At 35.9% G+C, this 16,023-nt stretch overlaps 1 protein-coding gene across 6 annotated transcripts in view; it reads right to left on the reverse strand.

Moving 5' to 3' along the window:
• TBC1D32 (TBC1 domain family member 32) overlaps nt 1-16,023 on the reverse strand; it is a 71,401-nt gene that overhangs the window by 12,373 nt on the left and 43,005 nt on the right. For 5 of the 6 annotated variants that reach the window (XM_042016906.1, XM_042016907.1, XM_042016909.1 and 2 more), the window contains 2 exons: nt 9,811-9,936; nt 2,900-2,983 (listed from right to left, as the gene is read on the reverse strand). In XM_042016906.1, coding sequence (XP_041872840.1) covers nt 2,900-2,983; nt 9,811-9,936 — 210 coding nt within the window. The remainder of the gene's footprint in view (nt 1-2,899; nt 2,984-9,810; nt 9,937-16,023) is intronic. The other variant, XM_042016910.1, reaches the window with a different exon arrangement.

A 16,023-nucleotide genomic window follows, 5' to 3' on the forward strand; every position in this document is an offset into this window, starting at 1 on the left:
TGAAATCCTGAGGGGTTCCACAGCAGATGGATGACTTTGTTATTCTAATTACAACTAGCTACAGGTTTACAAAACTGTCATTTTTTTAAGATAATCAAATTCTCATTTCAAGAAACATGATAAATGCTGAATGTCTATGTGCTGTACTGAATCCACTTTCATGAAAAATGTGACTTTTCTTCATTGAAATTAAACAACTATTGGAAACTGGTTTTCAGTTCCTCAGACCCAAATTTAAGAGAATTGTGGACACACGCAACTGCCAAGTTCATGTTTGGTTTACTTAGATGTGGAGCTAGAAAGATGTTACCTTCTAACAACTCATTAGCTTTATCTCATACAGAAAAATGTCTCCACAGTAACTAGTTTTAGGATTTAGGTTAGATGGCTCTAACAGGAGTATATGAAAAAGATACTGTGAAATAACGGCATTCAATAATTCTCCTTGAAGAAATTGCAACGCTTCATAAAGACTACCAGAAAACCGTGGGAAATGTACAGAAACCTGACCAATCATTATTCAATCAGTGAGAAATCTAATTTTAAACAAAGATGGTCTGACAAAGATTTGAGTGTGTTTTGTTGTCCCTTTGGTACAAACATAGGAAGGCCACACTGTTTATTTAAAGAACCTGAAATGAGCACAAATTTAGCTATATGACCAATTCTTAATCACACCCTTTTACTGTTTCAGTGTAGAAGATGATCACAGATTCAATTTTAGAGCCAGACTTTTGCTTCATGTCAATCAGCATGAATTTATTGGCCTAAACTAACTTCCCTGGTAAACCCTTATTGCTACATCCATCTGAAAAAGGTGCTATGAAGTTTTAATAACTATTTTCCTATAAAAGTTAAAAGAAACCTTTGATGACACGTGCTGTTTGCCTGAGCAACACTTTCCTGGGCTGGAGACCTCTTCAAAAAAAGTCTTTGATAATGGTGTTGCTGACAGGGAAAGAATTCAGTAAGACACCACCAGTCCTTTGCCTACCTCTTACCACCAGATTACTGATTATCCCTGAGAAAACTTCTTACTCTCCCATTTCCAAGCTTGTCTTCATTAAAGCACATAAAATATCAAAAGCATTTGCACATGAGAACTGTTCATCAGACAACCCTTTAAATGTAGGAGCCTTTATCCAATAACTGAACAGGCAAACCTACCCAGAATTAATTTCCAATAATGCCTTTAAAAGACCAAAAAAAACCCCCTCATTCAGAAAATACAAAAAGAAATATCAGGCAGACTGAGTTGGTTTATCATTAAAAGAAAATCTGTAATGCTGAAGAAAACCAAGAACTGAGGTTTTTACTATGTTATCTTTGTTTCTGTATCTATTCTTTGGGATTTTTCATTCTAAATAATTAATTGAATGTATGCAAATGTCACAGAATTTTCAAACTTGGTCTTTCTTCAAAGTTGACAATAAATTTTAGATAAGTAATGCAGTGTTGTTGCCACCTCCATCTAATCAGTGGTTCATGATGAAATCAATTAAATAGAAGATCTAGGTTCAACCTTCCTGAATATGTTTTAAATCCCAGCTTTGACCAAAAGGTTGAGAAGAGTGGATTAAAATGAATGTACCTGATGACTAAGTGAACATTGAATACTGCTTCTCTTTAGAGATCTTTCACATTAGATGGAAGCACTTAGCTATCATGATTAAGGAAGAACAGGATTGCTGTCTTTGCTGGGCAAGGCGTCCATTTGGAGGATGCACGGTCAGATATTTGTTCTTCCTCTAGTTAGTTTTTGCCTTTTGAGCTTTTAAAGGAACTATCATAATTATTATTTGAATTAGGAAGTCTCAGAAATATGTAATTAGCAAGCCTTATAAATACATGGAATTATTTTATTGCTTATTAGGCCTCATGAGAAGTTGAAAAGTAATGCAGGACAACACAAAATGCTTTCAGTATCTTTTAAAAAAAATAAAATTGTGATAGAAGTAACTCTCCCATCAGCAACTCTCTTCATAAAGCAAAGAGACAGATACTCAAATGAAGTTAAGGATATTCTGTTTGCAAGCTTTTGGAAGCTAAATGCCACTACATAAAAAGAAAGACAGCCTCTAAAATTACTAAAGGGGTTTTATGCTTTGAAGCTTCAAAGGCAAGCCCCAAGTCTCCAAGGATACTATATTTGCATCCTATGAATGGGAGAGTAAAATATCAGTATAAATAACAGACTCTTCCCAAAGTAGGCTTGATTCTCCACAGTTAGTAACAGAATAAGTACTCTAAATGGCTGAACTACAGCCTGAGAGAAGAGTCCTGGATAAACAGCGAAGAATGGAAGTGCAATTTCCAGCAGATATTAACATTGCTTCTAAATTTTCTAATTTTATCAGTGTTTCAAAGTATTAAAACAGATTACTTTACACTCAGAATAAATCAACTTTATCATTCATCCTTTATTCTTGGCTGTAAACATGACATCTGTACAAAACTAACACTCAGATTACTCTGACAGCAATAACAGTTTTTAATACATATCCTTTAATACAATATAAAATGTATACCTTTGTGGGGCTTTCAAAAGGGGAGCAATGATTGCTTACACCATCTTAAATATTTATGCCATCAGCTTTGCAAATCATATTATAATAGGTGTCAACTAATACTCTGAATCATACCCTCACCTGTTCTGCATCTCCATCTTTCCATTATACACATAGAAATGTGAAAGCCCATCACTAACAATTATCTGTTCTGTTCACTCGAGCACATCACCTTCTGCTCCCAAGTCAGGTATTTCCCACCAGTGAAGTACTGAATTTCTGAGCTCTTAAAGAACATTTTAAACAACCTCCAAAATTATACAGATACATTTAGAAGAAAAACAATTTAAATATGAAGAGGCTGCATGGCAATAAGTTATTAGGAGACTGACCTTTATAGCTTCCCGTGCTGAAATAACAATCCATTCGGCTTTCAGAAAGATGTGACACGAACTTTTCAATTAATTCTGCCAAGACTGCAAGAAGTAAAAATCCATTAAAACATTAGAGACAATGAACAAAATGTGGAACTACGTCACCTAACTAAATGACAATATATGGGAAAGTAAAGCTATTTAAATTCCTGCATATTTATTCATGTTTTTATGAAGGAACAACTCAAAACCTGCACTGCACTTTTACATTCCTAACACCATTCCTAACTTAAATTAAATTTTAATAGCTTTATTGAGAATATATTCAGTGTAAACGGAAAGAGAATCTCATATTATCTTTATATCTTCCAAGGATTACTTCAGGATTTGTTGCATGGCTTCAATAAGAAATTAAAATTAACTATAATTAAACTATAATATCTTACCACATTTGTCTGTGTATGGAGAGAGGAAAGGAAAAAAAACCCACAAGCCACAAAACCAACCAACCAATCAACCACCAACCCCAAATAAATCCAACAACCAACACAGAACAAAAAACTGACACCATCCCAAAATTATGCTAACAAAAGCACATGAAGTTTAAGGACTGTTTACAAAAAAACTCAATATAAAACCACCTCTGCCATCACAGGATAAAAATTACTCATTTAGATTTATGCAATAAGAGTCTTTTATTTGGGAAATTCTGTATTTAATGATGACCATAATGTTCTTCTTCAGTTTTTCTTCCTGCTGTGGAACTTTGAGCCTGCAGATACTGCATAGATAAGTCCGATGCTGACATCTGTTTACTACAGAGAAAAGCTTATCTCCCATCTTGATAGGATTTAGTCAGGAAGTTGGCAAGAACTCTCAGTGACAAATTATTATCCAAACTGTCCTTGATTCTTCAATTCTGCAAGTTTGAGGCTATGGCAACTGAACACATGACACCATACAAGTTTAAACAAAGCTTACAAAGAAGCCTTTACACAAACTGCATGGAGGAGGCCTGTATGAGGTAAGCCATATTAAGAATTTAAGATAGCAACAATGAACATATTTTTATAAGTAAACGCTATCCTAAAACTGCCGCTGTTGTCTTGATAAACAGGATATAAAGCATACAGATGTGCATACTGCTACTTCTTTTCATAAGAAGGCAAAGCAAGGGAGCATATTTAGAGAGTAACAACTGCTGCTACCCATAAGATTTCTTGTTTAAAGACCATGTTACCATTTTCTTGGCAGCACCTCCATTTAATAGCAATGAAGCTTCAGCTCCTGCTCCCCCATTCTTGCATATAACTCCATGCATCCACTGTGCAGGTGGGTTTGCTGGTTTTAAACTGAATAGTTCACAGAATCATAGAATGGCCTGGCTTGTAAGGGACCATAAGGAATACCCAGTCCCACTACACTCTTTAAGTGGACAGTGGCAGGAGCAGCTGCAGCAGCACAGGTGAGGCGGAGCAGCAACGCATCCTGGAGGTAGCAATGGAGAAAGCCAGAAAACTCTTGAGCTAGCCATGCTGACAGGAAAACTAACACAAGCAGTTGAAGAGCAGAGCAAGCTCTTTCAGGAATGAGGAGGAGGAGAAAGAGAAAACCACAGACTGATGCTTGTTATGCCAGAAAAACAATGAAGAAAAAGATATAATAAAGACAATTAACTCTTCTTCTAATTATTTTAAGCTAACATACTGACATTAAATCATGGGGGTTTTTGTCTTGATTACTTGTCTAAAACATTTACAGAAATTAATTTACACTGAGTAAGTCCAAAAAAGTTTTTAAAAAGTTGATTTTTGGTAATGCTAAAGAATTTTCACTACAATAGCTAAACATGAATTTACAGGTAGAGTTCCAGCTCCAACAGTAACAAAATTAATTTTGAGTTGCAAAGGACTATTAAATTAAAACTAAAAACCTATATGTGTAATTTATAATCTGATGCACTCATAGTAAAAAGAGACTGCTAATTAAATATAACATAGCTACCTTTAAACATGGTTAATAAAACACATGGGGCTAGAAAAAGCAATTTACTGTACAGAGGAGTGACAATTTATTCTATTTTGAAGAATAAAAATACTCACTATCTTCACTAATATGTTTAGTGGAATTTTGCCCACAAACAATATAACAAATATTTGTGTAAAATGAGCAAATGTGTATATTCCTGAAATTGTAGATTGCAAAAAGCAGAAATTAGACTTAAAATTTTTAAATAGCTATATATTTACTGTATGACTATTAGTATGGCGATTACTGAAATACGCCATACTAGAATAATAAATGGGAACTATGTTAAGATTAAAATATTCCATAATTCAGAAAATTTGAAACTAAGTTGGACATTGTACATTTCTTCCCTTTTTGTCATAAGACATCCACATGCTTGACCTAGCAGGTGAATACTTCTGTTCAGTGCTTGAGTTAATAGAATGACAGCTCAACTGCTAAGCAATATTTTGAAACTCAAACACTAAATTGATTTCAACCATTTGAAGGTATTTATCTAAGTACCTATCAGGATCTTTGAAAAGATTTTAATGAAGTTTGAGAGAGGAAGACAAACAAGAATTTATCAAAACACATGTGGTTAATTCATAAATAGAGGGTTTTCACAGGATGGTCTTTTCCAAAGGAATGTCCATGTGAAATGACAAGTAGAAAGTTTTTGTCTTTTAATACTAAATCATTTAGCTGCCATTTGGACACTACTGGTTCAGTGATTTAACTGGAAAACTAGACAAAAGACATTTAGGCAGGTTCATTGTGCAGTACAGTCAGTATTGCTGTAAAAGCGCAAATTTTCAGGTAAAGTTGTTGTGGCCTACCAACACAGTGAAAATGTTGATTTTCGTAAATTATGGTAGCTTGGCTGTATTAGCACTGAAGTTTTTAAGAGTCTGGCAATCATCTCATGCAAATTTAACTCATACACACAAAATAAATAGACTTTTTATTTAGGTGTGTGTAATTATATACAAAATAAATGGAAGCATTTTTAAATTTCTTAAATTACTGCAGTATGCTCGCAGAACACCTACATTTCTGCAGGATTTTCTTTTTCTTTGAAGCAGTAGTTTACAAAAGGAAGGTAACTGAAATAGCTTCAAAACTGCATAAGAACATTGCTTGAAAAAAAGCATGTGGTTAAAACTGTTTTAATAGGTAACAACCACGAGCACTAACCTAATTGCTACTCTGAAAGTTTTAAGCCAAAAAGGTCAAAAAATGTAAAAAGCATCAGATTTTTTTTAGATCCTCTAACATAACTAGTGCTACTGGATCATATTCTATGATCCAGCTGTTTCAGAGGAGTTTAAAAGAAAATACAAAGAACTCTTTTAACAGCAGTTCTGCTCTCAGGCACAGGGTGTGACTCTTGGAGATGGTGCTGTGCAGGGCCAGGAGTTGGACTCAATGATCCTTGATGCTTCCTTCCAACTCAGCTGATTCTGTGATTCTGTGACTTCTGTTAGAGGTTAGAAATTCAAGAGTGAAAATCTTGGACAAATTAGTTTTTTGCAAGAGTAGTGTCAGAAATTTTCAACTCCATCAACCATACTTCAGTTTAATAAGTATATGAAAAACAGAGTTAGCAATTCTATTCTTGATGGCAACAACAAGGAGGACTTTCAATTATTGTACATTAAAATGACAAATGAACAACCTACATTTTCTCTCAAAAGAGGAAAACAAGATAAAAATTCTGACAGGGCTTCCATTAGAGAAGAACATTGCATATCTTATATCAATATACAAGTATTTTCTTCAAAAAACAGCCCTTCGAATCCAAACCAAATGTCCTAATCTTTACACACTTGCACGCACATTCATGTGCACTCACACTGCTTACAGTGGCTCCAAACTGGTTTGGGGACAGAAGAAAGAATTTCTGATCTGCAATTGTTCTTTCTGCATTACATAAAGACCCACTGTTCCACTCGAATTCTGACACAAGCTTCCTTGGAAAATCAAGGACATGAAAAGGTAAACATCTATTTTGTATTATTCTAAAAACTACTTTTGCAAATACAGTATCAGCATTTTGTTATCCTGAACTGAAAACACTACTACAGCACACAACAGTCATGGGTTCTTTATCCTATGGGAAAAGTTCTGCAGTTAATTTCAAATTTTTGCAGCAATTACTAAAGGCTGCAGCACACATACATCACAAACAATGACTGCTTCAAAGGCTCATTGTATTTTTTGTCAACATGTTTTGATAGAGCTATGTCAGATGATGCAGAGCTCACAAAATATTAAAGGATTCCAAAACACTGTATTGACTGTAACCACTCTGCTTCCATCAAACATTTCACTCGTAAAAACTGAAGAAAATTCCTATGTTTTATGGTAAGGTCTCACATGCCATTTCAAGAGCTGCTATCTTTTCTTTTCTTGGTTGATTGGTTTTTATAAAGAAAAAACAAATTAGAGGTAAATTAATAAGCCCTAAAGAATACTGGCGATCTAAATCCAGATCCTCAGGGAGAAAGGTGATGGAAAATCTGAAAGACCCTATGGAACAAGTAATTTTAGATGAGTTTACTATCCCTACCCACATCACATATGGATATAAAGCTTGAGAAGAACTAACAGGATTTGGGGACTGAATATCTCATTATGAAAGGAAGAATGTGAGCATATAACTGATATGATCTCTGCAACACCCTTAATTTATTTTACTTTGGGTTTAAAGTCTCCTAAAAGGGGAGAGGAAGAAGGGTATTGAATCTGCCCAGAAGTCAGCTGCTGATACAACATTAACTGCAAACAGATGAAAAAGGAAGTTTATGGAATGGAAAACAACAGAAATACCTTCTTCCATACCTGAAGGACAAAAGGAGGAGATAATTGAAAAAGGCATGGCTAAAATAATCAAGATGAGATTCTGGTTCAAGAGAAAAAAAAAACCCAAGACCAAAAGCCATGTCTCAGTCATGTGAATTATTTGAACATGCACTATACCAAGCCTAGATTCACACAGACTTATAATTTTCTACATAAATCTAAGCTATTGCTCAGCAGACTGGACTCGCCTGCTTCTTTTCCTGACAAAGCCTAGATGCCAATACACAGAAAGCTCTTACCTAGATGTACTAAAGACACTTCAGGGAGACCACAAGTACTGTAAAGAGTAATCCAAAAGAAGCCAAGACTTAACCTGACCAAAGGCTCTCCCTATGGTTCTCTAGCTGATAAGTGACCCAAAGACAACAACCAGCTACACACCTAAACATCCACAAATCCATGGCACCTGTACGGAAGGAATGACTACAAGAATGTCTTTGTCATAGCTTATTGTGCCTAGAACAACAGACTGTAGAAGCTGGTTGTCTACAATATGTTTCGTTTTTAGGCAACAAGATAAAATCCCAAACTTTCAGTCCTGATGCATTAAAAGACATGCAAGGCTAAGGAAGGTTTTATGTCCTTTTAGCAGTTCAATAAAGCCTTTCAAAACTGGATCTTGATGTTTGAGCACAGAAATTACTTAAAAGCTACAGTCAGAGGTGATGCTTTAGCAGAGAAAACACCAGTCTAAGGACAATCCCAAAAGCAATGCATTACCAGAGCATTTAGCACAAAAGTATTGACCAAGTTGATGTGAGAGTAATCAACATGGGAAGGGTGAATTAGAGATATTGATACCGTTCATTTTGCTCAATAATTTTTTGATGGAGTTCAGGTAGGTTCTATAGATTCAGCATCTGGTAATCCTGACACCACATCACAGAATATTTTTAACAAATCAATACACATTACACTATACAGTCCTTTAATCTAATGTTGTCTTTGCTCATTATGTTCTGGTTCAACTCCTGTTAATGTCAGTCCCCCTTAGAATGGGCCCAGTACAGAAAGCACAAGTGTGCATCTTTGTTCCGTAAACCTTGGAGACTGCTCCATCTGTAACTACAGAGAAACCTTTGATTTCTGGGCACCTGGACTGAAGCCTCTCCTCTGAAATCTGGGAGAGTTTTGCATGCTGCAAAAGATACACAGCAGCATAGCTGTTTCTCATAAAGCAGATTCAATGAACACGATGTTGTCTCAAACCACAGAGGTGCAGATATTTTGCTGCTTCTGAAATATCTCCAAGCAGATACAGAACATCTGAAGAGCTTTGCAACTGCCAGTTGTATTAAGTGCTTATTTAAATAATATAAAGGGAAACCTTGGGCACCTGTAAGCAACAAATTAGACTACCTACTGACCATCTGACCATAATCAGAATTCCTATGGGAATGGAAGCCAATTTCTAAGAACACCTCCCTTCTTTATGGCTCCACAAACTTATATGATGTCAGAAGGGAATTATTATGTCTGACTTCTGATGATTTATGTCATATGGATGATAAGTGTTTTTGCTTTGGCTGCTTTTGTTTTTTAACTATAGCAATGCTCCTGCATGATCACACTGTTCATTAGAAAATGCATATGAAAATGAGGAAGAACCTGAATGAGCGGGTTCACTGATGTTTAGTATGGCTTAATTCTGATATTTCTTACTGAAATTGCCCATTAGTACAATTTCCCAACCCATATTAACTCATTCGCCAATCACTGAGAAACATCTGTTTTCTTTCAGGCTTTCTTTTACATTTTCTCAGTATCTCAATAATGGACCCTTTAGAGATCTGGAACAAAGACTTGTATTTGAGCCCTCTTGCTCTGTCAAATTTCACTGACAACATAGAGGGATAACAGTCATAAAGAGAAACACAGGACATAGAAGCATAACCTTGTTTTCTTAGGAAAATCCCATTGAAATAGTTTTCATAATCAACACAAAATTACTGACTACTTTTACAGATAATGTACGTCTCAATGAAAGTAAGAAGAAGAGTTGCTTACTAGTGGTCTTTTGCCCGCTTTCTTTGTTAAACTTATTAAGTCATACTCACTTGATCCACTGAGACTATCTGGACTGCTTTTCATGACTTTGCAGAACTCTTTTCTACAAATTTCTGCCCACCCGGTTGGTTTGTCTGGACTTTTTAAGAGTGTTAAGAGCTTGTCAAGATCTTTATCTAGAAGAAATGAAAAATTAGTGTTATTCTGTAATGATCATACAATGACAGAATAATTTTGAGTTGAAAGGGACTTTAAAGATCACATAGTTCCAACCCCATTGCAACATGTATTTTTGGCAGACCTCATAAGTAAAGACTACATAAATATGCCTTTTCCCAAGACAATTAAACTGGAGAAGCAGTCCTAAAGCTGATGACATTCTGCTTTATACAAAACAGAAATATTCATTCTACTTACTGATGGGGTTTTGTGCTTATTTTGGCTGGGGTAGAATTAATTTTCTTCATAGTGGCTGGTATGGGGCTATGTTTTGGATTTGTGCTGAACACGAGAGTTGATGACCTAGAGATGTTCTTGTTACTGCTGAGTAGTGCTTATACAGATCTGGCATTTTCTGCTTTCATACTGCTACCCTGGCAAGGAGGCTGAGGGTACAAGGGAAATTGGGAGAAGATACAGCTGGGACAGGTGACCCAAACTGACCAAAGGGATATTTTACACCATATGATATGCTCAGTATATAAAGTGGAGAAGAAAGAGGAAAGGGAGGAACATTCTGAGTGATGTTGACATGATGAGTTGACATTGTGGTGTTCAGTCAAAGGTTGGACCTTAGGATTTTAGCTTTTACATTTTTCATATATTTGGAATTCTGAAATTCTTTAGTGTATAACTATAAAATCCAAATATAGTGTTAACTACTGTTCTCCCATTTTAGTCAGACAAAACAATTCCTCTCTAGGCCTGAAACTCAAGGACACCTTACTGTCGCAGGCCCCAAGAAATGTAAAAAATAGTGAGTTGAGGGAGAGCAGACTTGGGGTAAATGACTTCATTACCTGAAGCTGTAATTGGAAGATTAACCTCCGATATACAAATGGACCAAACTCATAAAAGTATGAAAACCCATGACCCTGTCATCCATTTTGTGTGTCGTCCAGCCTAGGTGGGCTTCGTCTGCCCTACTGTACCTGAAGGCCCTCCAATAAATATAACTGCTTTTTATTCTCTCAACTTTGTCTAGCCTCTGTTTTTAGGTAGTCCCAACAAGGCATCACAATGATATCTAAGGTCTTTTCAAACCTTATTGATTTTCTGATTGCATTTGTCTCTCTAAGTAACCATTACAGGTGATGGGGCCCTGCTCTCCTGCAGATGGCTGAACACCTGCCTGCCACCAGGATGCAGTGAATTAATTCCTTGTTTTGCATTGTCTGTGTGCATGGCTTTTGCTTTTCTATCACAGAATCATGTGGAGTTGGAAGAGACCCATAAGGATCATCGAGTCCAACTCCTGGCCCTACGCAGGGCACCCCAAGAGTCACACCATGTGCCTGAGAGTGTTGTCCAAATGCTTCTCGAACTCATAAAGGCTTGTTGCTATGACCATTTCCCTGGGAAGCCTGTACCAGTACCCAACCACCCTCTAGATGAATAGTATTTTCCTGATATCTAATCTAAACCTCCCCTGACTCAGCTGCTTACCATTTCCTCAAGTCCTCTGTCATTGGTCACGAGAGTGAAGATTGGTGCCTGCCCCTCCACTTCCACTCGTGAGGATGTTGAAGACCACAGTGAGGTCTCCCCTCAGTCTCCCCTTCTCCAGGCTGAACAAACCAAGTGACCTCATCCACCCCACATAAGGCTTCCCCTTCAGACTTTCACCATTCTCACTGCCCTCCTTTGGACACTCTCTAATAGCTTAATGTCTTTTTTATGTTGTGGTGCCCAAAACTGCCCCGAGGACTTGAGGCGAGGCCACCCCAGTGCAGAGCAGAGCAGGACAATCCCATCTGTGCCCAGCTGACAATGCTGTGCCTGATGCCCCCCAGGACACAGCTGGCCCTCCTGGCTGCCAGGGCACTTGGCAACTACCAGGTAACTTGGTTCCCAGAGTACTTGATGCTGCTATGAAATACTTTCTGGCCATCTTGAGGGGAAAAATAAAGATGGTACCTGAGAGAAGGCAGATGCACATGCATTCTCTCCAGCTGTGTACAACCCTTCTGCTGTTGGACCATGCAGTTCCCATCATATGAAAGGACTGCAACCTACAGTACTACTAAGTAGTCACTAAGGCAGTGAACATTTTTCATACCTTGCAAGATCTCCTTTGTTCTGTTTCTACATTTTGGACACTATAGAAATGAATGCTGCCATGAAAGGTGACTTCTCATTAAAGTGTCAACAATTGTTTGAGCCAGTCTATGGCTATCTAGAATATTTGCTGTTACTTTTACTTCATTATAGCATTTGTATTTCAAAACACTATTTTCAAACGATCTTACTCTTTTAAGTGATTAGCATATTTTCAACAGAATTATGATTTTGCATGTAATTTATTTTAAGCTCATCTAAAGACCTTAATGATTTATAATTAGCAATTGTATCCCTGTCATTGGAATTTATTATACAATATATAATATTTCAAAACAAGCTTATTATAGTAACTTAATTATTATCATTAATAATGACACCAAATTAATTAACCTGAAATTTCTTTGTTATCCTCAAATAAATAAGTCCTCAGTATCTTCCCAAATAACATGCAGTGATGCCTAGAACAGCTTACTTATGAAAATTTAATGTGAAGAAGGATTTAACTCTTACAATATTATCAGAAGGATTTCTAGTTCTTTCTCTGCCCTTGTTATTTCTATAACAGGTGAGTATTGAAGAAAATCCTGAAACTGCAAAGGAACACTCCTTGTAGTACAAGTTAAACAGTTATTTTACTTCCTCAGGGATTGCAGTAGTTCAGTTTGGCAGAAAAGGATCAGAGACTACAAGCTGAGATTTAATCAGTCAGCTTACCAGAATCCCATGCAACCAAGATACTGTACTGCAGATATTTAATATATCCATTACAAACTGCAACTGGTATCATATTATGGAAACTTACTCCAGCTTATTTTCTTCCAGGTAAACCACTTGCTTGCCTTAACTTGTCATTAAATGTGGATTATCCACTCTGCCAGACGGTCATCACAGTACAAAAAAAAAAAAAAAATATAACCTTGGGGAGTTTTTTGAATGAAAATTGCTTACAAAAACTCATGATACTGAAAATTGCCAGCTCACTTTCACAGTTTAGTATATATATATACTCAACTATAACCCGCCCAACAGTATTACCACATAGATGAAACTTAAGCAACCACACAATTCTGGGCTATACATGTTACATGTTACTGAGGGCAGGCTATCACACTACCACTACAGGTGTTCTAAACACACATCAACACCAAAAAACAGAAGTTCTGGTTTTATTTCTTCTCTTTTCTGGTATGTCACTAAATGAGTTCACTAGTTATCCTAAATTAATGATCTGAATTTTATTTTTTTTCTGGAAAAAATACCAGACCCACTAAATGACATGAAGGATTGAAGGTGAGGGAACAGGGGGAGGAGAAAAAAAATAGGAAGAAGAGAAACGATGAGAAAGAAAATTACTAAGACCTTCATCTACTGATGCTAGTAAGCTTTTAAATATGGTCATGATTGAAAAGAAGCTAATGTAAATTTAATTAATCTGCTGTACTCCTGCTCCCTTCTTCATACGTGGCTATATTTTGCTATCCTATCTCTTACTCGTACTTATTTTGTGCTAGTATTGGTTGTTCTGTGTAATCCCATGAAAAAACCCAAAACCCCACATTTACTAGTTTATGAAGCTATGAAATTGCACTATAAATAAGCTACCATTACATGTGTGTATGAAATCTGAACCACTACATCAAAACTGCAAGTTTAAATTGATCTCCCTTTTCTAAAAGATGCTGCTTCATAATTCTTCAAATAATTCTTCAGCTAGCTTGTTTAGGTCTTCTAAAGCAGGTAAGACCTGAAAAAATTCATCAGTGTTTTAGAAAACATAAGAAATGCAGCAAGCCCTTTCTCATTTGACAGTGCTTTGTGGTAGAAGTGTTCTTCTGTATTAATAACTAAGATCTGTAAATCCATGTGTATCTTATTCAAAATCTAAACTGAGAGATTAACAACCTGACTACAATTTATTTGACTAGTACATAGAAACAAATCCATATAGAGATATAAATTTAGGAAACCTCATGTGCATTTCTCAGACACCTTACTACTCTTTCATCCTTTTTTAACTGAGTGGAGTTAAAAGCACAAGGCAACAGACTCATACATGAATACCAAGACAAATATAAAAAGAAAAAGAAGGAAGAGTCAAAGAAGCGTAGGTGATAAAGACATTTATGTGACATTATAAGGGATAACAGGAAAGATAATACAGCTGATTCTTGGACAGAGAAAGTTTAGGAAAAAAATTAGAGATTGCTAGTAACAGGTATTAGAAAAAAAGGCTGAAATCAGATTTAGAAAATAAAACAGAACAAACATGCAAACAGACAAGAAACCCTCAACAAAACCAAACCAGAAACATGGCACCAAGTTTCCATTCAAATTACAAGTATAAAGCAAAGAACTCAGAGAACAGTGGCTGAGATAAATTATCAAAATACTTTTGATAAGAAGTAACCACAGATTTTCGGTACCAATTCTGGACTGTATGAGTCCAGAAGAAAATAAGATTAATGAATGGTGGAGTACCCAACTTTAGGGAAATTAGTCATTGCAGGACATTTATGGACAATATTTTTCAGCCACACTCACTACCAACTGTCATAACTGCAGAGCTAGGAGTAGGAAAGGAAAACATATTCTGTGCAAATAGAAGAGTGAATATTACAGTTTAATAGACTTCTAAAGAGCTTAACTTTTAATAATCTACACTATAGTTAACCTTACAAGTAAAAAAAAAAAAAGAAAAAAAAATCTTTTCACAGTTGTATCCTGAATATAAAAGGACTATATTACTATTGGAAAACCACTTAATTGTTCTTCCTCGAATTACCTTAATGAAATAATAATTGAACAATTAAAACAAGAAAAGCAACAGGGTATCTTGCTGCAGTGTAAATAGGAGGAAATGGAATAATTAATTTTCACATGTAAATAATGATCTACATATATCATTTGAAGTTTCACTATAAATTATCTTCGACAGAAGTGAATCACTAATATACTGCTATCCAATAGTTTTCAAACTCTAATTACTAGCTGAAATGATGAGTGCATATTAATATACAATCAACCAAATTTATTTTTCCATAAATTCTTTCCTACAGACACATATACCACACAGACAAATATCTAACATCTGCAAAACCAGGACAGATATTTGTAAACACTGACACACTACAAATTTTCCTCAAATACAAATACATTTTTTGGGCGAGTCTGCTTACTCAAAGTGTCCTCATGAAATGGAAGAGATACTCCACTACTCCAACGCAGTTACCAAATTTACCAGCATAAATTACAATGGAGTCCTTTTTTATTCAGTGAGTCAGTGCTGGTTTCTGTGATCACTGTAGCAGCACAGAATAAAAGCAAGAGTGCTAAAAAGGAGTTATTTTAGATGCAGCCTTCAGGCCTTGGTACTGGGAAACACGTTCCATACATTGTCAGTTACCACTGCTCTACTTTTTCTTACAGATCATTAGCTCTCCTCCCTTTGCACCCCAAACTGAACCAAAAAGATGTCAGTGTTGCATGTTTAGTACTGTCCTTCAAAAGAACTTACAGAATAAAAACCCCACCCATTTTTTGGGTTTTTATGCTAGAAAACTCTGTGCAAATAAGTACTTTTAAGTAATCACCCCTTATAAGCTACTTTTAGTTTTATCCATGGTTTCCATTATACCAGATAGAGTCATAGGCTAAATGGAGTCCAGGGATGTGGAAATGAAGCTTCCTGTTCTCTGACCTCAGTTTGGCCACACTAAATCCAAAATGTTGTTATAGCATCTATCATTCAACTCCATCTGAAGGGAGGGTTAGAAACAGCAGTATCAGGCTCAAAAGCACATCTGTAAACCTTTTTTTTTTTTTTTTTAAACTCTCACCATCCATCTCCAATATCTGTTTTATAAATAAATTAAAAAATCAGCTCAGGTTACGTTTTTACACATGACATCACAATAATGTGATGGATACAGGACACATTTTCAAAGTACAAAGAAAAGGTAAGCTTCTCTTGAGGTGTCCATATC

This window comes from Corvus kubaryi, unplaced genomic scaffold, assembly GCF_017639235.1.
Source record: "Corvus kubaryi isolate FWS band 111438036 unplaced genomic scaffold, C.kubaryi_AGA036_p1.0 split3-73, whole genome shotgun sequence".
Classification (NCBI taxonomy): Eukaryota; Metazoa; Chordata; class Aves; order Passeriformes; family Corvidae; genus Corvus; species Corvus kubaryi.